This window comes from Drosophila sulfurigaster, chromosome 2L (genome assembly GCF_023558435.1).
Source record: "Drosophila sulfurigaster albostrigata strain 15112-1811.04 chromosome 2L, ASM2355843v2, whole genome shotgun sequence".
NCBI lineage: Eukaryota > Metazoa > Arthropoda > Insecta > Diptera > Drosophilidae > Drosophila > Drosophila sulfurigaster.
Window position 1 is genome coordinate 15,703,911 of NC_084881.1, and position 26,543 is coordinate 15,730,453.

Genomic DNA, 26,543 nt, shown 5'->3' on the forward strand with positions numbered 1-26,543 from the left:
GCAATGCTGCTGCCACGATTGCATCATAGCTTACTCACTCACACACAGACACAAGGCATATATTGCCCACTTGCTAGAAGAAACAACAACAGCAACAAACACGAGGAGGCTGCGACGGACCAACCCCAACCGCTGTCTGATAGACCGAAAAAGGGAGCAAGAAAAACCGAGACGTAGCGAAAAACAGCAATAGATGATGCCCAGCACATGCCGAACACTAGCCCCTCACGCACACACACTCACACACATTCGATGATACGCACACACATACACGACGGACGATCGGAATTGAGAGCTTTTTTCACGATCGTGCGGCACAGATTATGGGTATCAAATTGCCACGTATAAAAGGCAAGTTTACCGGTTGCACGGTTCAGAACGGCTTTCGAGCGCGTAAGTGCAACACCTTTGCTGTGCTATCTAATTTTTTGGATATTCCTCAAGCGGCATCAGCAGCAACAGCGAACAGCAGCAGCAACATCGAATCAGCATCGAATAGCATTAGCAACAGTGTAAAAGAGACAGTACAACTATTTGACCTTTTTGTTGAGCAAAAGGCAAAGAAATAATTTATATATATATTTGAAACATTTGAAACAATTACCCAATTCAAATCGTTCTCGATAAGAAATCATATATGTGTATGTGTGTGTGAATTTACTATATGTCCTAAGGCTTATCCTGTCAAAGGATCTCAGCCCAATTGCAAAACTATAATCGGGAAAAAGTGCATAAATGAAAAGTGAACCGCGATATTCTACTGCTAAATAATAATACGCTTGTCTACTTTGGATTAATGACAACTGATACGAAACGCCTTCAACTGGATTATAATTAACTCATTCCTATGCCGACTCTTAACTCTCGAACTCCAAAGATTCCTCTGCATTACTTCATCTAACCTATGAGAAATCCTTTCGAATTGAGAAAACGCATAATACACGTCTTGTATAATATGTTATTCCTTCTTTATAGATCCCAATTAGGAACCATAATCAAGTTACTATTAAAAGAGGGATAAAGTAAAAAGAAAATTTAAGTAATATTAATTCCTATAATGCTAGTAGAAAATATAAGAACCTTAATTGAATATTGATATACAGATCTTCACGATCAATCGAAGATGATATACGTGAAATTTATTATCACAGTATTGTATATATTTCCTAGAAAGAGATAACAACATGCCAAATTACTTGATCAACTTTTAGCATTTCCATAGACGGTATTTCGAATTACTATTTAGATGACTTCATACATGAATACCTGTGCCTCAGATATGCGTGTGCCCAAAGAGCACAGACAAGTCGCAACGATTTCTTCACAGATTACAGATACATATAGCCAAATATTTCGAATATGTTTTAAAAATAACCCATACCCATTAGAAGGAGAGAGACGGAGAACACGAAAATGAAAATGTATTAGAAACGGCATGCGGCAGTCAGTATATATATTATGTAGGAAAACGAAAAAGCTTCTCATCAACAATCCAATACCGAATACATATATACAACATATATACGATATCTGCCTCCTATGCATACATATACATGTTCAGACGTGTGTTTAAATTCGAAATAATTTCGAGAATTTTAAAAATAACGCATTCGTCGAAAGTTCGTGTAGTGTCCGTTGTTTTCTTTTTCTACCGACCGATTCCATTTGCCGATTGTCGACACAAAAAATATCGTATCGCCTTTAGAATCGTGTCAAATGCGATCATTGCAATCTTGCAACTCGTGTCTTTTGGTACATCGATCGCTCGTCTTCAAGTTTTGAAAGCGTGGGAAGAAGTTCCAAGCCGACAGAACGAAATCGAAACCGAAATCGAAATCGCTTTACGAAGTGATTGTGTGAGTGATTTTTATTCATAAATAATAGAGGGAGTGCAAAAATCATTCAAAATTCGAAAATCGGAATTAATTTAGCGGCATTATTCCCGTTTTTCGTACGTTATGTAATCCAATTAACTTGCCTTCTTCTTCTTAAAAAAAATATCACTTGGTATTTCAAATAAATAAAATACGAAAGAAAATAGGAAAAGCTGAGGAAAAATCGAAATTACGTAATAATAGCAACGCCCCACATACACGTTCGTATATATATTCGGACACGCAAGATCTATATATGTGAGGCGCGATATATGTGCGAGTCTATGGCACTGATCTATATTTAGGCGACAACCCACACAAGTCACTTGTTGTTGTTCATGTTGTGTGTTTATAGGAACACAACAACAAGGCCTAATTAATTAACTGAATCGGGGAGCTGCTCGAAATTCGGAATATCCGGTTACGTGTTTTCGAAGTTCACATGGAATTTCCAATTTATGCTCATATTTGGAAAGAAAATAATCGGGAAAAAGATGAAAACACACACACATTCATACACAAATACAACGATGTGAATGCTTCTGCTGTGGCTGTTGCTGCTGTTGCTGTTGATCTCGAAAATGGGTCAAAATCATAAAATCTAAAACCAAAAAACAAAAATAAATAAAAAGAAAGCAAACGAGAATATCCAAAAGTTTTAGTGGCCTCTTCTCAACGAAATCAATATACTGATCAATATTATTTCTTTTCTTTAATTACAGGGAAGTTTTGGGCTCACGACGCGATTAACAAAGAATTTTAAAAGTCCCAAATTTATTTCTCGAGTTTTTAAGTTTAAAAGCGAAATTTAATCAAGATGCCGAAGCCAGCCGCTAGCCAGGAGGATGAGGATCCCACCCCATACCTGTTCGTGTCTTTGGAACAAAGACGTATCGATCAATCGAAACCCTATGATTCGAAGAAGAACTGTTGGGTGCCCGACGAGAAGGAGGGTTATCTCCTTGGTGACATCAAGGCTACCAAGGGTGATATCGTCTCCGTCGGTCTGCCTGGTGGAGAGGTAATGCAACGTCGCCAAACACAACAACGAATACCACCAAACAGAATATTCATACCTAGCTAGAACATTTCAAAACGAAACCCGTGATGGCAACTATAAAATGATCAACATTAGCTACCCTTTGCTGATGAATTTTTGGTACTACAAATTGCAATCAACAATGCGATAGTTGATGGTGTTTGCATTTTGTAGCTTCCAATGGGGGAAACTTTGAAATGTTGATGCACTTTTATAGAGTTCAAGAAAAAACAAGAAAAAAAAAGAAACACGATCAAACTTCACATACATACTCTATATGACTAGGTAAAAGATTTCAAATCCGAGAAGGTGGAGAAAGTGAATCCACCAAAATTCGAAAAAATTGAAGATATGGCCGACATGACCGTGCTGAACACACCTTGCGTGCTGCACAATTTGCGCCAACGTTATTATGCTAAGCTCATCTATGTAAGTGTACTCAGTCAACAACTCACTAATGTATGGGTTCTCTTCTCTTTCGGTCTCTTTTCTCTCAAAAACAAATCAAAAACTCTAACGTCTAACCAACAATAATAAAAACGACAAAATGGGTTACGATAAAAAAAAACGATATTGATAAATGGGTCAACTGAAAACGAACTGAAAAATGACACACAACAAAAACAAAAAATAGACCAAAGACTTCAAGAAAGATCAGCTCCAGCAGGTGAACCCTCCGAAATACGAAAAAGCTGAGGATATGTCTAACTTGACATACCTTAACGATGCCTCTGTGCTCCATAACTTGAGGCAGAGATACTACAACAAGCTCATCTATGTAAGTAATTGCCGTACCGGTATGGCAATGGCATTCCCCCGTTTTGCAACCAACGTTCTATGTTTCTAAAACTCGCTTACCCCAACTCATCTAAAAACACTTTAAGAATATTTTCAAAATTAAATTCGAGTAAAAACAAAATGGCTTTACACACATCTAATGCATATTTATTGTTGAGTAGTCCAGCTAACATTTATCATAATGAAACTTTGGAAACTACAAATCCAAATTGCACAAAAAAGAAACACGAATTCAGCTCTTACTTTTAACCATGGCTAACACACACATCAAATGTATTTTGTACGCACTAATACAAGCTTCTACTGAACAAAAGAAAACACAACTTTTGGCCGTCCAGTCAGATGAACGTGACACTGGAAAGAAAACGGTTTTTATTGCAAACACACCGCACACACAACAACACACACACAAAGGATGCCACAAAGATCATCATCATCTCCCCCTCTCCAGCAACAAAATACAACTTGAAACAAGTACAAAAACATTGTAGTTAGTTGTTACCCACATCAGAAACGAACACCAAAAACTGGTTGACCCACAAGAAAAACAAAACAAAAAAAAAAAAGAAATATTGACAAGAAAAACAAACAAAACTGTTACTAAACTGTCTTATGGTGATGTCTCTAAAGCAACGATCTATGCAACTCGCTGAAACTACTGACAAAGTAAACAGCGTTAAGATCAACAAATTTGAATACCAAATGTTTTAGAGACAATCTCCACTAATTGTAGAACTAACAAATTCGAATCACCAACTGGAAAAATGTTATTAACTTTTCAACTGTATTTTCTTCTACTCCCAACGCTGAACATGGCAGACCTACTCCGGTCTTTTCTGCGTTGCCATCAATCCTTACAAGCGCTACCCCGTCTATACCAACCGTTGCGCTAAGATGTACCGTGGCAAGCGCCGTAATGAGGTGCCACCCCATATTTTCGCCATCTCTGACGGTGCCTACGTCGACATGTTGACCAACCACGTGAATCAATCCATGTTGATTACCGGTGAGTCTGGTGCTGGTAAGACTGAGAACACGAAGAAGGTCATTGCGTACTTCGCCACTGTCGGCGCTTCGACCAAGAAGGATGAGTCCCAGAAGAACAAGGGCTCCCTTGAGGATCAGGTTGTGCAAACTAACCCTGTGCTTGAGGCCTTCGGTAACGCCAAGACCGTGCGTAACGATAACTCCTCTCGTTTCGTAAGTATTACACTTGTTCTCTCATTCAAAGATTCTTGATACTAAATCGATTCTCTCATTCTCTCTCTGAATAGGGTAAATTCATCCGTATTCACTTCGGCCCCACTGGTAAACTGGCTGGTGCTGATATTGAGACCTGTAAGTTTCCCTAACCCATCCACTCTTGAAACATTTGCTAGATACTTATGAAATGCTCTCTTCTAACAGATCTGTTGGAGAAGGCTCGTGTCATCTCTCAGCAATCTCTGGAGCGCTCCTACCACATCTTCTACCAGATCATGTCTGGTGCCGTCGCTGGTGTTAAAGGTATACGATCGCCAGCATTATCATCCAATCCATCGATCACCTCTCTCTCTCTCTCTCTTTCCCCGAGCGAGTTTCAACACTTGTCTCGATCTACAAATATTTTTCTAGCAGTGGTTTAGGTTCAACATCTGAATACACTCAATTCACACTCAATCACATACACTTTTACTCACATACACACACACATAGACACATTCGAAGAAAAGGCTTAACAATATAAATTGTATTCATATCTATATAATTTACTTTTTCAACAAATCCGTTTAGAAATCTGTGGTTTGACCGATAACATCTACGATTACCACATTGTCTCCCAGGGCAAGGTTACTGTGCCCAGCATCGACGATTCTGAGGAATTCATCCTCACTGATGTAATTGCCCCTTATCACTTATTTGATCTAAAACTGTGTTTCTTGTTCATTGTATTTGTTGAACTTACCACTAGACTTTCGTAATATCTAAATTTTAAAATGAGTAATTTTATATATTATAGTTGGTTAACTCTATTTTTTTTGCTAGCTTATAGCTGCCGTATAGCTGTAGCCGTTGATCGTAATCGTTATCGTTATCGTAATTATTCACACGTATATCGTAGCGTTTACGTAGGCCAGCCTATACATACAACATCACAATCAATCAACAATCGCTTTCAATGGCTAGCTGTGTAGCTGACAATCATTCCAAATTGCCAACAAAACCATCCCAAGATACGGATTATTGGAATTTGTCGAAGGCTTCTCATAATTCCCCCCTCCCCTCGTCAGTTCCCCCACCCCCTTCTCATGTTCCTGTTTAACTCATACCATTCCAAATTAACAAACCTATTGCCAACCCATATTAAATTTTGAAATTCTTTACCCTCTCAATATATGTACTCCCCACAATCGTCAACTGTTGTTCGATTAATCGATATGCACTATATATATTTGTACTTGATATACGTATATATAGACTATTGTCTGCTATCGAACAACATTTACGATTATCGCATTGTATCACAAGGCAAAACGACCATACCAAGTGTTAATGATGCCGAAGAATGGGTCGCCGTGGATGTAAGGCCATACAAGACATGGTTACTTATCTATCTATGTGTGCTCATGCAACAACAACATCTGTGTCCTAACCTCAATCTAAATAATGTTAACTCTTTCGAAGCAAACACTGCTTCAACTATCATTTTAATGTGTCGTGTCTTCAATGTTGTAGATACTTTTATACCGCGTCCTCTATCAAACATACATTCGATCTATCAATGTGTTAACTTGTCACGTCCGTCTCGTAATATCTATATCAATAAATATGTCTTTCTCTCTTCCCAAAATTCATAATGCTTCAAAAATGCCGAAAGCCAATATCAAAAGCTAATCGCAAATTAAAACCCTAACCCTAACCCGGATTAACAACTAAAAAACTTATAAAATGTATTTAGTTAGCAAGTGATGATAGGCAGGTCCTTACTCATTCTACCCAAAAAAAAAATTGAATTATTGGAGTATTACGAATATAACTTAATGCAAAACTCCATCAATAAATAGAGATGGTATTTCTTACCCAACATATTGGTGATTATCCTGGCATTTGTCAGGGTAAAACACGGATACCCGGTGTCAACGATGGTGAAGAATTTGAGTTAACCGATGTAAGTTGTGCTGCAGGTGATCCAAAATCTGTTCACAATAAACCGAAATTCCCTCCAAACTATATCTCAACTATTGTAAAATATTTATGAAAATCTTTTTATATATATTCTACTTTTTTATGTACACCATTATTTGAAGTTGTTTATTGATCCAAACACTCTCTGACTTCCGATTTAAAAAAAAAACACCAAAATAAGTAAACGTAGATCTGAATATTGTATATATGTAATTACAGTGTGTTAATTTTCAAACTGTGTTATTCCGGAATTATCTTGAGTTACTCTACGCTTTCTATATCTCGCACTCTCTCTTTGCGTTTCTCAATTTCTCTTTTTGTAATTCTATTTCTCTCTCTCTTTCTCTCAAACTATTGTGATCTTTTGTAATTTTGCACCTTCACCTCGTTAACTTAACCGTACCTTGCAACAATCCCAAACCGCTGGGAGCAGGAGGTCTCTGTAGACCTAGCTTACCGAAATTATCGAATCGTATTCATACTTGACACCGGGTAGTTGCAACACGAGTATGTTTTGAGTATTGAAATGCCATAGGTTCTTGAGAGAAGCCCGCTCCTGGCTCCAAAATAAATACAGTCAAATTTTATCTATACTCTTTTCTCGTATATTGCACAAATCGACAATTAGACACTCTCACACACATACACACACACAAATCTATACCGAGCACTCACATGGCACACCACAGCACACGGCACACGCACACACCCAGACCAAATGAAAACAAAAACACACAAGCAAAAGAAGAAGAACAAACACATCGTATCCCTCTCCGTCCACAAAACCACATCAGACTTTAGTCGATAAGTTTGTTTCGTGATTTTTTTTGCGCTAAACCGAAAAAAACCTTCTCTCCGACTATATGTAGACATGTGCTTCCTCTCTGATAACATTTACGACTACTTTAACGTATCCCAGGGCAAGGTTACTGTGCCCAGTATTGATGACTCTGAGGAATTCCAGCTTGCAGATGTAAGTGACAGACAGCTTAGCTGCTGTAGCGGCGACGTATACGTTATTTATGTTTCCGGTTCCTGTCTGAACGACAATTACAACAAAAAAAAAGAAACCGTATCAAACACCGCTCTACTTTTAAATCACACCAACACGCCCACAGATACTATATTATATATATATGTGTTTTTGGTTACCCAGTTTCCAGTTCCAGTTCCAAGTTCTAGACCAAGTACTTCGTCTTTCTTTATCGCCAGTACTTAGTCTCTCTTATAAATAATTGTTTATTTTTTAATGGAATGCCCAAAAGTTTAACGTAAGATGTGTATGACGAATGACGATATTTTCCCAAAATGTGTGTGAATCCCGGTTTTGTTTCATTGAAAGCATCGATCAAGTGAGACAAAACCAAAAACTAGTCGTACTATTATACGTAGCAGATCTATATACCTATCTGTAACTGTATTTAATACGAATGCCTGCAATGCCGGTCGACGACTTTAAAACGACGTCACGATGTTGTGGATTTTTCTTCGAATGGACTGATCTAATCGAATTGTGTTTAGCTTGCTGGAATGTGTATGCAATTTAGTCTATATACTTTATATCTTAGTTGTAACTACGATATGATAATTGTGTGTGTTTATCTATAATTCTCCCGGTTTAGCTCGATTTGTACCAGAAAGCCAATTACGTGAGACTTGTGTACAAATCGCTCAAACAATTTTTTGTTTTTTTTTTTAGAGATATATATACTCTTTTTCTCTCTATTCCCTTTGTATGTAGTTCTTCTATAAGTTTGTACAGCACTTTTATATCAACGGCCCCATACCGACTTGAATGCCGTTCAGGTTAAGAAATCCCCCCACAAAAACAAAAAAAGAAACCACAGCACGCATTATTTTTACCCCACCATCTACTGGTCTTGTTAAAATATAAGTCAACGCTGTCTATCGATTCCGGAATAGTTAAGCTACCCGACAACCGAAAATCCTCCGAAAAAAACTGATTCATTATCATGTTATATATTTGGTAAATTCTTGTAGGTTTACTAATTAAGCGCTTCTATACTGATGCTGCAAGTAATATTTTTGGATATGCTTAAACTAGTTGCATTTTTTTGTTACCACAGCATGCTGCATGATTCTTAGACTTTTAAGCTACACTCAACAAAAAAAACTAGAAAGTAAAAAAACGCTGTAATACCCACAAAAATAATGCTAAAAAAAACCTTCCATTAACCGCAACAAAAGAACGAGTATATGCAGCACATATTAATTTGTCATCATTTTCTTAATCGATTCACGCAAATTGTAGCAAGCCTTCGACATCTTGGGCTTCACCAAGCAGGAGAAGGAGGATGTGTACCGCATCACCGCCGCTGTCATGCACATGGGTGGCATGAAGTTCAAGCAACGTGGTCGCGAGGAGCAGGCTGAGCAGGACGGTGAAGAGGAGGGTGGCCGTGTGTCTAAGCTGTTCGGCTGCGACACCGCTGAGCTGTACAAGAACTTGCTCAAGCCCCGCATCAAGGTCGGTAACGAGTTCGTCACCCAGGGCCGTAACGTCCAGCAGGTCACCAACTCCATCGGTGCTCTGTGCAAGGGTGTCTTCGATCGTCTCTTCAAATGGCTGGTCAAGAAGTGTAACGAGACTCTGGATACCAAGCAGAAGCGTCAGCATTTCATTGGTGTGCTGGATATTGCTGGTTTTGAAATCTTCGACGTGAGTATGCCGCGAACTGAACACGGGCTTGGGCGGCTCATCAGCTGTGCATCAAGAGTGAGGAGTGATCTCTTCTCCTCTTGCTGTCTGGCTGTTGAGCAGTGCTGTGGCCAAACAATGCACAGTTTAGCTTCTGGTTAGGCTGATGCATTGTGGTCGACTTTGCTAACACAACTCTCTCAACAGTTAGGAAAAGGGATAACTTGGGGTTTTTTTTTTGAATATCTGATTTCTCAGATACATTCTACGTGCACTTACTCTTCGCACATACATTCCACACACCCACGCACACACGAATTGATATTGAAACTTCTGTATAATATGTAAATACTTCACCCCAAAAAAAAAAATCTATAGTACAACGGCTTCGAACAATTGTGTATTAACTTCACCAATGAGAAATTGCAACAATTCTTTAACCATGTCATGTTCGTCTTGGAACAAGAAGAATACACCAGGGAGGGTATTCATTGGGACTTTATCGATTTCGGTATGGACTTGCTGGCCTGTATCGAATTGATTGAAAAGGTGCTTAAGCCGTTTTCATTTTTTTTGTGTAAATCTCTCTTTGTTCAATGTACAAAACTGCACCGTATTTTGATTGTTTGTTGTGTGTGTTTCTAGCACCGATCTATATACAGTATAGGATATAATGTGAACCAGGTGACAGGTAAAAATATATTCCTTTCGCACCCCCATGCACTATATGTACCATATGTGTACATGAGAAATAGGTACAAAAATGACCCCAGCACCATCACTGCACAACTTGTATTTGTTACGTGGCACAATGTTTAACCTCTCCTTCACGTCCTCCCCTCGTTTACTTGAACAATGATTAGTACAACGGTTTCGAGCAACTGTGTATTAACTTCACCAACGAGAAGTTGCAACAATTCTTCAACCATCACATGTTCGTTTTGGAGCAAGAAGAATACAAGAAGGAAGGTATTGAGTGGGCCTTCATCGATTTCGGTATGGACTTGTTGGCCTGTATTGATTTGATTGAAAAGGTTCGTCAACGGTTTTCCAATCCAACGCTCCAACGTCTATTTGCACTTTGCTCCTTTAAATGTTTAAGTTGTTGTTCCGACTCCTTTGGTAACTCATCTAGAACTGATGACACCATTCGAGTCCATATACTTAAGACTATTATATCATATACAATATATATATTTTACAGCCTTTTCCTCGAGGTCAAGTGCGCCCAGAAGCGTAACTACCTCTCACCTTCTATACACCACACCCACAAAGAAAAAAAAATCAATTTATATGTGTCGACAAGCACCTGAGAAAACGTGTTAAACTGCACACGTCCAAAAGGGGGTAACTAACACGACAAAACATATATACACACACATCTGATTCTCATCCAAATCTATTGACTAACCCATCTATTTTATGTTAAACATTGTTCCGTTTCCTAAAAAAAAAAAATCTAGTACAACGGTTTCGAGCAATTGTGCATCAATTTCACTAACGAAAAATTGCAACAATTCTTCAACCATCACATGTTTGTTTTGGAACAAGAAGAATATCAACGCGAGGGCATCGAATGGACCTTCATTGATTTCGGCATGGATCTGCAATTGTGTATTGATTTGATTGAAAAGGTACAGGGCCACAACTATCTCAGAGAACAGATAGCCAACTGACCGCCAATACAATAATAATAACTATAATACACAATTGCTGCATAGATCTTCACAAATCAGTATTCTATAAAATACTTTTATTTTTTTGCACTTTTAACCTAGTCATAAGATCGCCTCTCTAAAAGCAACAAAACAGCATATTTTAATCGATCTAATGCCATAAATCAACTAACGTGCCGGGTAAGTTATACGTAGTACTAATGTGTCTAGTAATGTTTTCTTTCTTGTTTAGTCTTAGTGTTATGGCGTTATGTTTCGCTTATCTCGACTGGTTCTACAGTCTAATGCGTGCTTTTTACTACCACGTTGTTTCTTGGCAGCTCTCGACGTAAGACGAGCGATACTAACTTGTGATATTTGTGTTATTCTAGCCTATGGGTATCTTGTCCATCCTGGAAGAAGAGTCTATGTTCCCCAAGGCCACCGATCAGACCTTCTCGGAGAAGTTGACCAACACCCATTTGGGCAAGTCAGCTCCATTCCAGAAGCCCAAGCCACCAAAGCCCGGCCAGCAGGCTGCTCACTTTGCCATTGGCCATTATGCTGGTGTTGTCGCCTATAACATCACCGGTTGGTTGGAGAAGAACAAGGATCCTCTGAACGACACTGTTGTCGACCAGTTCAAGAAGTCGCAGAACAAGCTGCTCATCGAAATCTTCGCTGATCATCCTGGTCAGTCCGGTGGCGGTGAACAGGCTAAGGGCGGTCGTGGCAAGAAGGGTGGTGGCTTCGCTACCGTCTCGTCGGCCTACAAGGAGCAGTTGAACAGCTTGATGACCACTCTGCGTTCGACACAGCCTCACTTCGTCCGTTGCATCATTCCCAACGAGATGAAACAACCTGGCGTGGTTGATGCCCACTTGGTCATGCACCAGCTGACTTGTAACGGTGTGCTTGAAGGTATCCGTATTTGCCGTAAAGGTTTCCCCAACAGAATGATCTACCCCGATTTCAAGATGCGGTAAGTACACAACATGAGCCAACACTTGTACAAATTTACTACAAACTCTAGCACATATATATACTATAGATACTATATATACTTAGACATAACTATACTATACTATAAACTCTTTAGATCTTAGCATAGCACAAAAGTCTGTACATACACAAAATGGAGAAAGCAACAATAACTCAATTATTTAGTGAATATTTCTTTGTAGTACAACAATAATTAACAATTCTATTGCAATTAATACTACTCTAGTTATATGATTCTGGCACCAGCTGTCATGGCAGCCGAAAAACTGCCAAAGAACGCTGCCACCAAATGTTTGGAAGCCGTTGGACTGGACGCAGACTTGTATCGCATTGGTAACACCAAGGCACGCATACTTCCAACTCATCTTTAGTGTAGTCACTTTCCAAAAACTCCAAATGTTGTATTATTGTATTCAGTACGCATTCCTCACTTGTTTGTATTCTCCAACTCCATTGAACCAGTTCCAGAACCAGAACCAGAACCAGAACCAGTGCTGTCTTCAACTGTCTGTCTCTCTCTCTCTCTCAGTGTTTAGTGTAGCATGATGATGATGATGATGATGATGATAATGATGTTGATTATGTGTGGCAATATGCATCAGGAATACATGTTTTTGTGTTTTACATCTTATGTAACAGGTACCAGATTCTGAACCCTCGAGGCATTAAGGGTCTTGATGATCCCAAGAAAGCATCCAAGATTCTGATTGAGACAACCGAATTGAATGAGGATCTCTACCGTCTGGGTCATACCAAGGCATGATTAAATTCTCTAATTCTTCTATATGCAAATATTTATTTCGCTTATTCGGCTATTTCAATTTCGAAATTCTTCATTGAGTGGATGGCTCAATTTATACATATGAGAATTATATTTTGATTTATTTTTTCTGTGTAGTCAATAATCCAAATACGCAAAACGAGAGGTGCCCACAACTACGCCAAAGCGAAAGGCAACCTTCAGTTTCACACCCACAAAACACAACCAATATACACACAAAACAAGAACAACAAAACATTCAACAAAAAACTAAATACGATTTTTAACAAAATCGAAATGTGGTCGCAAGTGTACACACACTATAAAGTTTTGATGATCGATCGATGTGTAAATGAACATTTTGAACATTTGCAGCTATCAAATTCTGAACCCAGGTGGTATTGTTGGCGTTGAGGATCCCAAGAAGTGTGGCTCACTCATATTGGAATCCACCACATTGGATCCCGATATGTATCGTATAGGACACACTAAGGCATAGTCGCGTTCCACAAAACGAATATATATTCCATAGTTCTCCATTCCCAACAAATATTTATTGAATTATGCACTTTGCGTACCTCTTTCTACTCCTCCAAGTAGTATTTTGCCGACTCTTTCTCTCTCTCTATATATCTATCTCCCGTACACTTGACGGATTCCACACAGAACTCGTATCCGTATACAGTATATATTTTTCTCTTTCTATTTCTCTCTCTATCTATCTCTCTTATTATATTTTTATACAATACATTTTGAGAATTCTGCCAACTGAACGCAGAAGTTCATTTCGGGCGCCCTTCAGAAAAAGAGAAACAAAACTTTGTCAGGGGCGCTATTCAGCACAATTATTAATTGATTGTTTCCCCCCGAACCCCCCTCACTCCAATATGAGATGCAATTTCCCTCAACCTCTCACTCTCTCTCTCACACACACACTCTCACACATCCACACAAGCACACGTACAAGAAACCCCGTAAATAAAGATAAATAATGATCGTATTTATCTGGTAGTCAATAAACCCGTATTCTTAAGCATGGGTTCGAGTTTATCGTAGTTATTTTTGGTATTTGAATTTCAAGGTCAACTGTATGTAACCCTAGATGTAAGATAGTTATACTAACATAATATACATACTTTATATAAATCACATATTGTCTCGTATATTGGCAAATTGTAGTTAAACACATCGTTACGTTTTTTTCCATATTTACTTTTATTGAATATATATACACAATATATGTTAAATGTGACCGACAACATATAGCTACCAAATCCTGAACCCTAAGGGTATCAAGGGTATTGAGGATCCCAAGAAATGCACGAAAATCCTCATCGAATCGACCGAGTTAGATGAAGATCAGTACCGTTTGGGTAACACAAAGGCACGAAACATTTCTTTCCCTATATACAACATACATTTACGCTCTCTTTACAAAAACTTCAACAAAAACACTCTCGTCTATGGCTCCAACACAGATGTCCAGACAAACATTACTTTTTTTACAAAACACACACAACACACACACACAGAAAACATAAAACAGATCTGGGACCTTAAAAAACTGGGCAGAAAGCTCATGGTTCATGATCTGTGTGTTCCGTGCGCATGACTGAATCTACTTCTCTACTCTTTTTCTCTCTTTTTTTTGGAGTTGGTAAAACATACGTACCACAACCAACATATCCATAAAAAAAGAGGTGCACCATGCTATGAAACCTTTACAGAAAAGGTCGAAGCAACCAAACACAAGCACACGCACATCTCTCCCCCCATAAATCCACAATTCCCCCCTGAGATTGGTATACTATTATGATTTGTAGTATTAACTTACATAGACGTAACTATAATACTATATTACATTACCTACTAGTCGTAGTTGAATACTAATCCTTATCTAGATATGCACTAAACTAAACCAAAAAACAACCAAGTTCTGTAACACTTGACAATTAATACAAAAACCATTCAAACTACCATTCAAACCCAAACAGCTACAAAATCATGTGCCCCAAGCAATTGGTTGGCGTTGACAAAGACAAAAAGGCCACTGAAATTATCATTAAGTTTATCGATCTGCCCGAAGATCAATACCGTTTGGGTAACACAAAGGTATATCAGAGACAATATACTTAACTATTTATCCATTCAACATCTCAAGCATGCCAAAATCATCAAATGCACTTTGCCTAAACTGGCAAGCTCTTTTGACATCCAAGTGAACCTTTAGCTATTAGTACATGGCTCAGGATCACTGGATGTCCAGAGGCTTGCCACAAAAGGCAGCTCGCACACTCACACTTACACACATCACACTCAATGTTAGTTATAAGATCAGTATGTGTCTCATCTTTGACCGAATCCATCATGCATCTATATGTTGTTTGTCTTGTTACGTTAAATGATTTTTTTATGTTTTTCTTTTTGTTTGTACCAAAATCCATCCTTTATTCTATCCCAGTTCAACCTGTCGAAAAGTGTTTTTGAAGAATCGCTGTTGCTTAAGCAAAAAAGAAAAATAATAAAAAAATATGATATAATGGATTGTCTTACTGGACAAAATCCGATTGCTTGCTGCACGCGATATTTTTACGAGACTCGAAAATTAACCTATTTTTTCCCCAACATTTGCCTACCCACAACTTTGCACTTGCCGCGTAAATAGGTGTTCTTCCGTGCCGGTGTCCTGGGTCAGATGGAAGAGTTCCGTGATGAGCGTTTGGGCAAGATCATGTCCTGGATGCAAGCCTGGGCTCGTGGTTACCTGGCCCGTAAGGGCTTCAAGAAGCTGCAGGAGCAGCGTGTCGCCCTCAAGGTCGTCCAGCGCAATCTGCGCAAATACCTGCAGCTGCGTACCTGGCCCTGGTACAAACTGTGGCAGAAGATCAAGCCTCTGCTCAACGTCAGCCGTATTGAGGATGAGATTGCCGTGAGTATACATACATTGTTAATGCGAACTGCTGGTCTGATGTTTGAACTTGGCGATGCTCAAAACAAGAACAGAACAGTTGTTGCTGGCAAATCACGCGTAGCCCTGGGACCACACTATTGTAGACGTAGACGTGCATAATTGGATAGGCGAAAGCAGCTGCTGCTGCATTTTGACAATAATTTTGTACAGCTAACGCGACAAGCAACAAAATTCTTTAGGCTTAATTAAGCCCCCACAAATACTTAATACCTCAGCGCATTGGCTGATCATTGCGATCAAAAATAGCCACGCCCACGATTACAGCACGAATGCTTTAACACTTACGCATTCTCTTCTCTATCGATCTTAACGATCATCATTCATGATCGCAATTGCGAGCTACCAAAAATAGATGCTGTGTTAATCGAATTTCGTCGGTTGCGCTCTAAAAAAAAGGAGATACATAGCATAGGCATTTAACTGGAAAACATAAGCACTTCGGCAATTGCGCACTTGCGCCTAGAAAAATCTCAAACGTATCCATAAATACATATTGTAAAAGTGCGTATACTACATGTATGCCGTATGTATATTGGGTACTGTATCTATAGCTCCATCTCGATGGCTATTCTCGGCACAATGTAGCTGCGCTCGCTCTGTGAGTGTGTGTGGAGCAGTTGCCAATTAGCTTTGCTAATTAAATAATAAAAAGGCAGGCGGCGCCTTAAGTGTAGCAATGAGAGGTGTACAGCAGGGCGTATGATTAATACGCATACGCCGCATTGGTTCAGCTCAATTCGAATGATGAGTAATAATAACCAGCAGCTAACGCAACACATCCACATCCATAGAGATTATCGAGTGTATTTGTTTGAGTGTGTGTTAATTGAAATGCTTGACGTGTGCAAGCGAGAGCGCAAATAGATGTGTACTTATAGAGTACACCTGCTGCTGACCGCACAAGTGCGAAATGATAGCAACCAATGCGAATTCTAAATTACACATTATGAATTATGAAGGCAAAGCAAATCAAAAAAAAGAAACCAAAAAAACGAATCACGAAGAATGTGAAGCAATTACATATGCCAGGGCAGCAAACAGCTGCCTGCCACTTTGGGGCGTTGTGCTGTGTGCTGCTAATTTCATAGCCAAAAGGCAAACGATCGTGCACAGTGCATTCGCAGCAGCCATTCCAGTTGTGTTTGACCAATCGTCTGGTCTGCCGCGTGTTTATCCAATCTTAACGAATAATACGAACAATCGAAATCACAATTCAAATTGCAAATCGAATTATTTTGCTTGCTGCAAGCAAAAGCATTTTGTCCAATTATTAATTCAATCGAGTTCGAGTTCAAGTTTTGTGATTAGAATTTAAATAAAATGGCTGACGAGAAGAAAGCCAAAAAAACGAAAAAGGCTGCCGAGGCAACAACGCCCAGCGAGCCAGCAGCTGCTGCTGAAGAGGCAGCTTCTCCGGCTGCAGAGCCACCAGCAGCAGCAGAAGCTCCAGCAGCAGAACCAAGTGTCGAAACAGCAGCACCGCAATCACAGCCAGTGGAGAGCGGTAGTGCAGTTAGTAATCCTACGAATGTTTCTAATGACTTACAGCGTCTGGAAGAGAAGGCCAAGAAGGCTGAGGAACTGCATGCCGCTGAAGTGAAAGTGCGCAAGGAATTGGAGGCTCTGAACGCCAAGCTGTTGGCTGAGAAGACCGCTCTGTTGGACTCTCTGTCCGGCGAGAAGGGTCAGCTGCAGGACTTCCAGGAACGCAACGCTAAGTTGCAGGCCCAGAAGAACGACCTCGAGAACCAGCTGCGCGTAAGTATTCCCAACCCACATACATACATATTAAATCACCAACTATTCATGTGAGCGCACGGCGAAAAAAATATGTATCATGTGCAATCAAGTGGATCAATTGCTCGGCTATTTCGAGAATATCCGCGAGCTAATGATGTGCCTAGCTAAAATTAGCTGAATGATTGATCAACACCCACTTGAGCTCATCGAAACATCGAAATATATATGCATATATTCCATATTTTTACATCCAATCAAATTTTGTTTGCATCTTTTGCATTTGTAGGACATCCAAGAGCGCCTGACTCAGGAGGAAGATGCCCGCAACCAGCTGTTCCAGCAGAAGAAGAAGGCCGACCAGGAGATCTCTGGCCTGAAGAAGGACATCGAGGATCTGGAGCTGAACATCCAGAAGGCCGAGCAAGATAAGGCCACCAAGGATCACCAGATCCGCAACTTGAACGACGAGATCGCCCACCAGGATGAGCTCATCAACAAGTTGAACAAGGAGAAGAAGATGCAGGGCGAGAGCAACCAGAAGACTGGTGAGGAACTGCAGGCCGCCGAGGACAAGATCAACCACTTGAACAAGGTTAAGGCTAAGCTCGAGCAGACCCTCGACGAACTCGAGGATTCTCTGGAGCGTGAGAAGAAGGTGCGCGGTGATGTTGAGAAGTCCAAGCGCAAGGTTGAGGGTGACCTCAAGCTGACCCAGGAGGCTGTTGCCGATCTGGAGCGCAACAAGAAGGAGTTGGAGCAGACCATCCAGCGCAAGGACAAGGAACTGTCCTCCATCACCGCCAAGCTCGAAGACGAGCAGGTCGTTGTTGGCAAGCACCAGCGCCAGATCAAGGAACTGCAGGCCCGCATCGAGGAGCTCGAGGAGGAGGTCGAGGCCGAGCGTCAAGCCCGCGCCAAGGCCGAGAAGCAGCGCGCCGATTTGGCTCGTGAGCTCGAGGAATTGGGTGAGCGTCTGGAAGAGGCTGGCGGTGCCACCTCTGCCCAGATTGAGCTCAACAAGAAGCGTGAGGCTGAGCTGAGCAAGCTGCGTCGCGATCTTGAGGAGGCCAACATCCAGCACGAATCTACCCTGGCTAACCTGCGCAAGAAGCACAACGATGCCGTCGCCGAGATGGCTGAGCAGGTTGATCAGCTCAACAAGCTGAAGGCCAAGTAAGTATCTCAGTCTATTCGAATTTTCGTAGTTTTTTGCCAGCTTTTTACAGGAGCCAAATTTGCCACGTCAATCAAGAGCGTCAAACGAAATAATATTTAATTTATTTTTTGCCATCTAGGGCTGAGCACGATCGTCAGACTTGCCACAACGAGTTGAATCAAACTCGTACCGCCTGCGATCAGATGGCACGCGATAAGGTAATATGTCGGCCACATATGCGGCGTGTAGTTGGGATCCCCGACTAGTCGCACATATGGGTCACACATAGACACCTCACAACGCATGTACCACAAAACTTACAACAATCAAACACACACACACTTGAAACTCTTGCTCACACGTCACACACACCACAACAAGAGTACAAATTGTGTGCGTGTCTCACTCTATCTCTCTCTGTGTCTGTCTTTTTCTACTGATGGTACCCCAATATTAAAATAATATTCGAATAGAAATATCTCTAGCAGAAGAGGAAACATCTGTGGACTTGGACTCGATCGCTCGCCCAGCTCTCGCTTCTCGCCTTTTTGCCAATAAAGCTAGTCACAATTGCTGTTCTCCCCATACAGACTGTAACCCCCTTTAACTAACCACACACGTATCTCTACTCTACTCTCTATCTAAACCAGGGCTGAGAAGGAGAAGAACGAGTACTACGGCCAGCTGAACGATCTGCGCGCCGGCGTTGACCACATTACCAACGAGAAGGTATACAATACAATATATGATTTTCTACTTCGTTCATCTGCGATCTGCTGCTGTAAATTATATTTGCTGAATCGTTTATTATTATCTCCGCCGATTTGTTTGTATATAGTATTCTCTTTTGGTAGTAAAAACGAAAAAAAAAGAATAAGAAATCCACACCGCTAAAACGACCCACAATTTTTGAGTATGCTTTTAATGTGCCCACTCCTTGTCAATTTACTAATTCTGTACAGCTTTTACACAAAACAAAATGCCACACAACCCAAAATAGATAATCATGCAGTCGAGTGTTTGCTAATCCGAATTCCTCTATTAATAAAAACAGGCCGCCCAGGAGAAGATCGCCAAGCAGCTGCAGCACACCCTCAACGAGGTCCAATCGAAATTGGATGAGACCAACAGGACTCTGAACGATTTCGATGCCAGCAAGAAGAAGCTGTCCATTGAGAACTCCGACCTGCTCCGCCAATTGGAGGAAGCCGAGTCCCAGGTGTCTCAGCTGTCCAAGATCAAGATCTCCTTGACCACTCAGCTGGAGGATACCAAGCGTCTGGCCGACGAAGAGTCGCGCGAGCGTGCCACCCTTTTGGGCAAGTTCCGCAACTTGGAGCACGACCTCGACAACTTGCGCGAGCAGGTTGAGGAGGAGGCTGAGGGCAAGGCTGATTTGCAGCGTCAACTCAGCAAGGCCAACGCCGAGGCTCAGGTCTGGCGCAGCAAGTACGAATCCGATGGTGTTGCCCGCTCTGAGGAGTTGGAGGAAGCCAAGAGGAAGCTGCAGGCCCGCCTTGCTGAGGCTGAGGAGACCATTGAGTCGCTCAACCAGAAGTGCATTGGCCTGGAGAAGACCAAGCAGCGTCTGTCCACCGAAGTCGAGGACTTGCAGCTGGAGGTCGACCGTGCCAACGCCATTGCCAACGCCGCCGAGAAGAAGCAGAAGGCATTCGACAAGATCATTGGCGAATGGAAGCTCAAGGTCGACGATTTGGCTGCTGAGCTCGATGCCTCCCAGAAGGAGTGCCGCAACTACTCCACCGAGTTGTTCCGTCTTAAGGGCGCCTACGAGGAAGGCCAGGAGCAGCTGGAGGCTGTCCGTCGTGAGAACAAGAACTTGGCTGATGAAGTCAAGGATCTGCTCGACCAGATCGGTGAGGGTGGCCGCAACATCCATGAGATCGAGAAGGCCCGCAAGCGCCTGGAAGCCGAAAAGGACGAGCTCCAGGCTGCTCTTGAGGAAGCTGAGGCTGCTCTTGAACAGGAGGAGAACAAGGTGCTCCGCGCCCAGCTGGAGCTGTCCCAGGTGCGCCAGGAAATCGACCGCCGCATCCAGGAGAAGGAAGAGGAATTCGAGAACACCCGCAAGAACCACCAGCGCGCTCTCGACTCCATGCAAGCCTCCCTTGAGGCTGAGGCCAAGGGTAAGGCTGAGGCCCTCCGCATGAAGAAGAAGTTGGAAGCCGACATCAACGAATTGGAGATTGCTCTGGATCATGCCAACAAGGTAGGCTCCCCTATTGAAACTGCTATTATGGCCGGCAACTAATTGAAACTCTTTTATTTATATAATAGGCTAACGCCGAGGCCCAGAAGAACATCAAGCGCTACCAACAGCAGCTCAAGGACATCCAGACCGCCCTTGAGGAAGAACAGAGAGCCCGTGACGATGCCCGTGAACAGCTGGGTATCTCTGAGCGTCGTGCCAACGCTCTGCAGAACGAACTCGAGGAGTCCCGCACTCTGCTGGAGCAGGCCGACCGCGGCCGTCGCCAGGCCGAGCAGGAACTGGCCGATGCCCACGAACAGTTGAACGAAGTTTCCGCCCAGAACGCTTCCATCTCCGCTGCCAAGAGGAAGTTGGAGTCTGAGCTCCAGACTCTGCACTCTGACCTGGATGAGCTCCTCAACGAAGCCAAGAACTCCGAGGAGAAGGCCAAGAAGGCTATGGTTGATGCCGCCCGCCTGGCTGATGAGCTCCGCGCTGAGCAGGATCATGCCCAGACCCAGGAGAAATTGAGGAAGGCCCTTGAGCAACAGATCAAGGAACTGCAGGTCCGTCTGGATGAGGCTGAGGCCAACGCTCTTAAGGGTGGCAAGAAGGCTATCCAGAAGTTGGAGCAGCGCGTCCGCGAGCTCGAGAACGAGCTGGATGGTGAGCAGAGGAGACACGCCGATGCCCAGAAGAACTTGCGCAAGTCCGAGCGTCGCATCAAGGAGTTGAGCTTCCAGTCTGAGGAGGACCGCAAGAACCACGAGCGCATGCAGGATCTGGTTGACAAGCTGCAACAGAAGATCAAGACATACAAGAGGCAGATTGAGGAGGCTGAGGAAATCGCTGCCCTCAACTTGGCCAAATTCCGCAAGGCCCAGCAGGAGCTCGAGGAAGCTGAGGAGCGTGCCGATCTGGCTGAACAGGCCATTAGCAAATTCCGCGCCAAGGGACGTGCCGGTTCTGTCGGTCGTGGTGCCAGCCCAGCGGTAAGTGTCTAAACTCCTTCTATTCCCATCCCATACCTAGCCCCATCTATATCTCTCTCTCTCTCTCGTCTGCACTACTCATGCAGCAGTAAAACACAATGCTACCATTATTTAGTATTCCGATATCTCTCCAGATTAGAGTTTAATAATTGAGATGTATATACAAATATATATATTCTTCCCTTTCATATTGCGGGTCGCGTTCTGCTTCTTCACTATTAAATCATCTCTACAAAAACAACAAACAACAACAGAATTAAATCTAAAAGTTGAGGCACATCCGAATCAAACCAAAACCAAAAAACAAAAAAAGCTGAAAAAATCTGAAAATGGTTTCAATTATATTTGTAATAATAATGAGAGAACAAAAACATGCAAAGAGAATTATAGCTTATAAGAATTAATATACAATTATAATAATATAGATGCATCATACGACATTCGGTAGAACAGAGAATTGTAATTAGAGGCGACCCAACAACAACAACTTATCCCCATTTACGCACATGGGCGAAGTAAACCGATTAAAAATAAAAAATATTAAACATCATATGAAATTCAAGAAGAAAGAATGAAAGAAAGAAAGAAGAAAGAATCATCGATCATCGTTCAGCGATATCAAGTACCAACCAAAAATGCGTTCATTTTTACAATTTTGTAATAACTTTTGAAGATCACAACAGTAAGCACAATCAAAAAAAAGAAAATGATCAATCAAATCAAATCAATCGACTTTGCTTTCTCTACAACCATTCTGCATACAATATAGAAAACTATTCTTCCACTATATTATTGATATATGTATTTGTACATGTGTACTGCAGCCTGCAGCGTCGCGAGGTGGCCGCAAGAGCGCGCTGGAGCAGTAGAAACTTTCTTGATAACATTTGTAAGTGGCGATAACCATGATGTAATCGTTATCGATAACGTTCTCGTTTACGTTTACGCTCCCGTTGTCTTGTTGTCTTGTTGTGTTGTTGTGTCACACATACACAGACATTCCCCAAATCGTACAGTCGTTCAACTAGTTGCGTTCTCTCTTTTTTTTGTCGCTCTCTCATACATTCCCCTTCGTGAGCAAACACTTACGTTACGCCATTTGTTGCTCTCTCGCTCACTCGTATATTATTTCCCCTCCGGCAATGTGTGCACCACAAAACGTGCGACTATATTCGCTCTTTCCCCTCTCATTCTCAGTTGTTGTCTTGAGCAAAGAAAAAAATCAATCGTCCATCGTCTCAACGCATGGTTATGGTCAATCATTATCATCGTCAATCATCACATAGATCATTTAGAATCACATTTATTAAATAAGATTAATGCAATATACTTATCTGAAACTTTTCTATTCTCTTCCACAGCCCCGTGCGACATCCGTTAGGCCACAATTCGACGGATTGGCTTTCCCACCAAGATTCGACCTTGCTCCTGAAAACGAATTCTAAATGCCATTTCATTTTTTAATTTATTTTAAATGATATTTCATAATGATTATGTTTATGATTTTAAATTAATTTCTTAATTTAAACAAAATAATAAAACTATAACAAAATATATATCGAAACGACGGGAGACGCACTATGCACTTAGGCAAAAAGAACATCATGAAAAAATACTTACTACTTGTATGATAATTCTTTTTATCGGAAGCCAATCAAAACAATGTTGGTGTTATGCCCGATAGCAATAAGATCAAGAAACATCGACAAGAATACTACAACGATCGACATACATAAGTTTCTTGTGAGGGAGTTGGTGGCAGCTTTGTAAGCGCGACATTTGCTTTGGGACACTTCTCACGTCCTGTTATTGTATTTATATATTTTTATACAACTTTCTAAACAAACACACAAAAAACGCATTCAACAATGAAAAACCATGCATTACAACATCAACAAATATGAGCCCCGTCAAATAGGTCCACTGTGAAGTGTCCGGGAGGAAATGTCGCACCTGAATATAATCTAGTTATCGAATTGTGTGTCTTATATAAACTATTGTATATCCGAACACCAGTACGAATAGATCGAATATATAGACCTACAGACAGACAGCATACACACTCGCATCACATGGCGCTTATGCTTATGTTAATATTTTTTATTTTATCAACACATTATAAGAAAAGATCAAAACTACATTAAAAAAGTATACAAAAAAGGAACAAAATAAATGTAAATCAATTTAAAAAAGAAATTGTGTTTTATTACAATAATGTTTTGCTAAAAATGAAATATTTATGTATTTCTGTTATATACAAAAGTTTGCTATAATATAGAGCTGTAGTTTTAAAGCTAAATTATTTGCCCTCACCCGGAGCTCTGGGATTGGAATGTATGCGCAGAAGTTGCTTGTGCTGGCCGATCATGTGTTCGATGTGATTGCATTCGCGCAGCTCACCCTTGAATTGATCCAGCGTCTCGTAGAGCACCGGATAGAGAGCAGGGAGCAGGCCATGATCGAGTGTGGGGAACAAATGATGCAGCACATGATCACCAAAGTGTGTGAGCACCAAAAACTGTGACCACTTTAAGTCACCGCGATCGATAATGGTGTCCACCTGGAACAAGCCCCAATCGCGATCCTCACGATTCTTGTCGCCCTCGTGATAGATCTCTGGGTCATGATGAGCGGCATTCAAGCCGATTACACAAAACGAAAAGCTGGCAATCGACGTCATCGCCAGCCACTGGCGCACACAGAACAACAAGCCCGCCGATCCAGAAGATCCCAAATACATGACTAGCGGTATTGTCAGGGGCAAGAGATCGTGCCAATACATAATATTCGTGTGACGCAACGAGTAGTAGATGCTAAACGAATACATATTTGTTTTGATTGTGTGAGTTTTGATTGACTGATCAAGATTATTCGGCTGCTGTTCAGCTACTTACCGCGTGAGCACTTGTATGAAGAAGGCAACGGCATAGGCCAATGGCTCTGTGATCAACGATATATAGCGCAATGCTTTGCTCTTGATGTGTGGATTGGGCACCCAGCAGAGCAACGGTTCAAACATGCTCAGTTCCAGATCGTAGTAGGAATTGGGATAGATGTGATGTGACATGGCGTGTGAGATGCGCCATGCGCAGAAGTTCATCAGGCCCAGATTGAAGGTGTACATCTGCCAGTTGTCGCGACGATGGAAATAGTTGTGGGACACAATCACCGTCCAGCAGAGCGCCACGCCAGCCAGAACCAAAGCCAACAGACTGTGGTACTTAACGCTGGCCACAGCGAAGAGGTAAGTGGACAGCAAGATGCCCAGATGGATTAGCTAACAATTCAGTTAGTCAGTTAATCAGTTTCGATTTTATTTGTATTTTACTCACATCGCTCTTGCGCTTTGGGCGCTTGTCAATAGTCTTGAGCTGCTGCTTCACACGTTCCTTCAGCGTCTTGTAGAAGCCATCCTCGTGCAGCGTTAGCGTGTAGATCCTTGGCTTTGCAGCATCCCGCACCTTGTACTTGCTGATCATCTTCTCTGGAGTGGAGGTCAAATGGTGAGCCTCAAACGCCTCGGTGATGTCCGTGCCCTTGGTTTCACGTATCCAAAAGGGACCACCGGGATGTTTATCAATGAACTCCGTGAAGTCATAGATGCCATCGTGTATGCGCCACAATCCTTCGGCCTCGTCATCCTGTCGCTTGCCCTTCTGCCAGCTGTGCACCGTTACCAGCGGCGAGTTGCGGTAAGTGGGAAATTTGGTGGCAATGCCACACTCCTTCCACTTTTCAATCACCATCCTTCCAAACTATGTATAGAGCAAGAGAAAAACTAAGCGATCCTAACTGGAGCTAACTCCGAGTCGAACTGACCTGCAAATCGCGCAGTCTCAACTATTTTAATAAATCTGAAATCTCATATAATATTCACATAAATAAATAAAAACATTTCCACGTTGATAACAAAGACGAGCCGCCCTATCAGCTCAGTCTGTCCAGCCAGTCGCATCTGTCCACTTGGTCCCAGTGGCAGCAACCCAGCAAAGTGGATCGATCCCAGACAAAGTTATATTATCGCACGTGTCTCGCGTTCTCGTGGTATCGTATCACTTCGACTACCAGAAACAGAGACGCCCACTACGCTGCTTACAAGGGGGGTGTGTGGCTGATAAGCAGCTACCAAAAAGTTTCCGAGGGTCAAGCCTTGGCGGTCAACAATGAACACTTGTCACAAAAACCAATGATATAGGGTAGTGATGCGAAGGCAGCTATTTATATTCTAGTATTTAATTTCATGATTATAAAAAGTGATTACCTCAAGTGAAATTGGTTTATGGATTATCAACACTCATTAGATTTATTCAAATAGTGGTAGTGTATTCAAAAAATGTGTATACGACTCGTTGGTCGATTTGTAATGGGTTAATCTAAAAGAACTTTTCTTTTTAATAGTCATGCAAAATAATTATTATGATTAAATCTCCAAATAAATGTAATCATCATAATAATAAACAAATATTAAGTAAATTCGTAATATAAATATTCAAAAAAACATTTATTAAAATGGAACCTCA

General features: G+C 41.5%; 2 protein-coding genes across 35 annotated transcripts; one reads left to right on the forward strand and one right to left on the reverse strand.

Moving 5' to 3' along the window:
• Positions 1-1,837: 1,837 nt before the first annotated feature.
• On the forward strand, positions 1,838-23,587 carry LOC133850180 (myosin heavy chain, muscle). 34 transcript variants are annotated; one of them, XR_009895594.1, is made up of 19 exons: positions 1,840-1,856; positions 2,597-2,895; positions 3,548-3,691; positions 4,531-4,911; positions 4,986-5,049; positions 5,119-5,217; positions 7,746-7,849; positions 9,149-9,556; positions 10,399-10,569; positions 11,583-12,172; positions 12,419-12,536; positions 15,618-15,881; positions 17,472-17,681; positions 17,950-18,836; positions 18,959-19,037; positions 19,874-21,049; positions 21,118-22,023; positions 22,278-22,705; positions 23,385-23,579. XR_009895594.1 is itself a non-coding variant. In XM_062286207.1 (19 exons), exons 2-18 carry the CDS (start codon positions 2,692-2,694, stop codon positions 22,890-22,892), a joined length of 5,850 nt encoding a protein of 1,949 aa, XP_062142191.1. In that variant the 5' UTR covers positions 1,840-1,856; positions 2,597-2,691; the 3' UTR covers positions 22,893-22,912; positions 23,385-23,579. The 34 variants fall into 34 exon arrangements, 33 of the variants coding, with proteins under 33 accessions (XP_062142197.1, XP_062142196.1, XP_062142188.1 ...); XM_062286207.1 differs by lacking the exons at positions 7,746-7,849; positions 12,419-12,536; positions 18,959-19,037; positions 22,278-22,705 and adding exons at positions 5,485-5,588; positions 14,219-14,336; positions 19,470-19,548; positions 22,848-22,912; XM_062286210.1 differs by lacking the exons at positions 7,746-7,849; positions 12,419-12,536; positions 18,959-19,037; positions 22,278-22,705 and adding exons at positions 5,485-5,588; positions 14,947-15,064; positions 19,470-19,548; positions 22,848-22,912.
• An 87-nt stretch (positions 23,588-23,674) lies between these two features.
• Positions 23,675-25,847, reverse strand: LOC133850184 (cytochrome b5-related protein). The gene is made up of 3 exons (XM_062286216.1): positions 25,356-25,847; positions 24,918-25,300; positions 23,675-24,836 (listed from the first exon to the last, which is right to left on the reverse strand). Exons 1-3 carry the CDS (start codon positions 25,767-25,769, stop codon positions 24,323-24,325), a joined length of 1,311 nt encoding a protein of 436 aa, XP_062142200.1. The 5' UTR covers positions 25,770-25,847; the 3' UTR covers positions 23,675-24,322.
• Between the last annotated feature and the right edge of the window lie 696 nt (positions 25,848-26,543).

Bases quoted from the DNA above. Each gene is read 5' to 3' on its own strand.
- LOC133850184 (XM_062286216.1), bottom strand. From the start codon at position 25,769: ATGGTGATTGAAAAGTGGAAGGAGTGTGGCATTGCCACCAAATTTCCC. The intron at 25,301-25,355 runs GTGAGTAAAATA...CTGAATTGTTAG, and splicing joins GCCCAAAGCGCAAGAGCGAT to CTAATCCATCTGGGCATCTT. The intron at 24,837-24,917 runs GTAAGTAGCTGA...GTATTCGTTTAG, and splicing joins TTCATACAAGTGCTCACGCG to CATCTACTACTCGTTGCGTC.
- LOC133850180 (XM_062286204.1), top strand. From the start codon at position 2,692: ATGCCGAAGCCAGCCGCTAGCCAGGAGGATGAGGATCCCACCCCATAC. The intron at 11,170-11,582 runs GTACAGGGCCAC...GTGTTATTCTAG, and splicing joins GTATTGATTTGATTGAAAAG to CCTATGGGTATCTTGTCCAT. The intron at 15,882-17,471 runs GTGAGTATACAT...AATGACTTACAG, and splicing joins GTATTGAGGATGAGATTGCC to CGTCTGGAAGAGAAGGCCAA.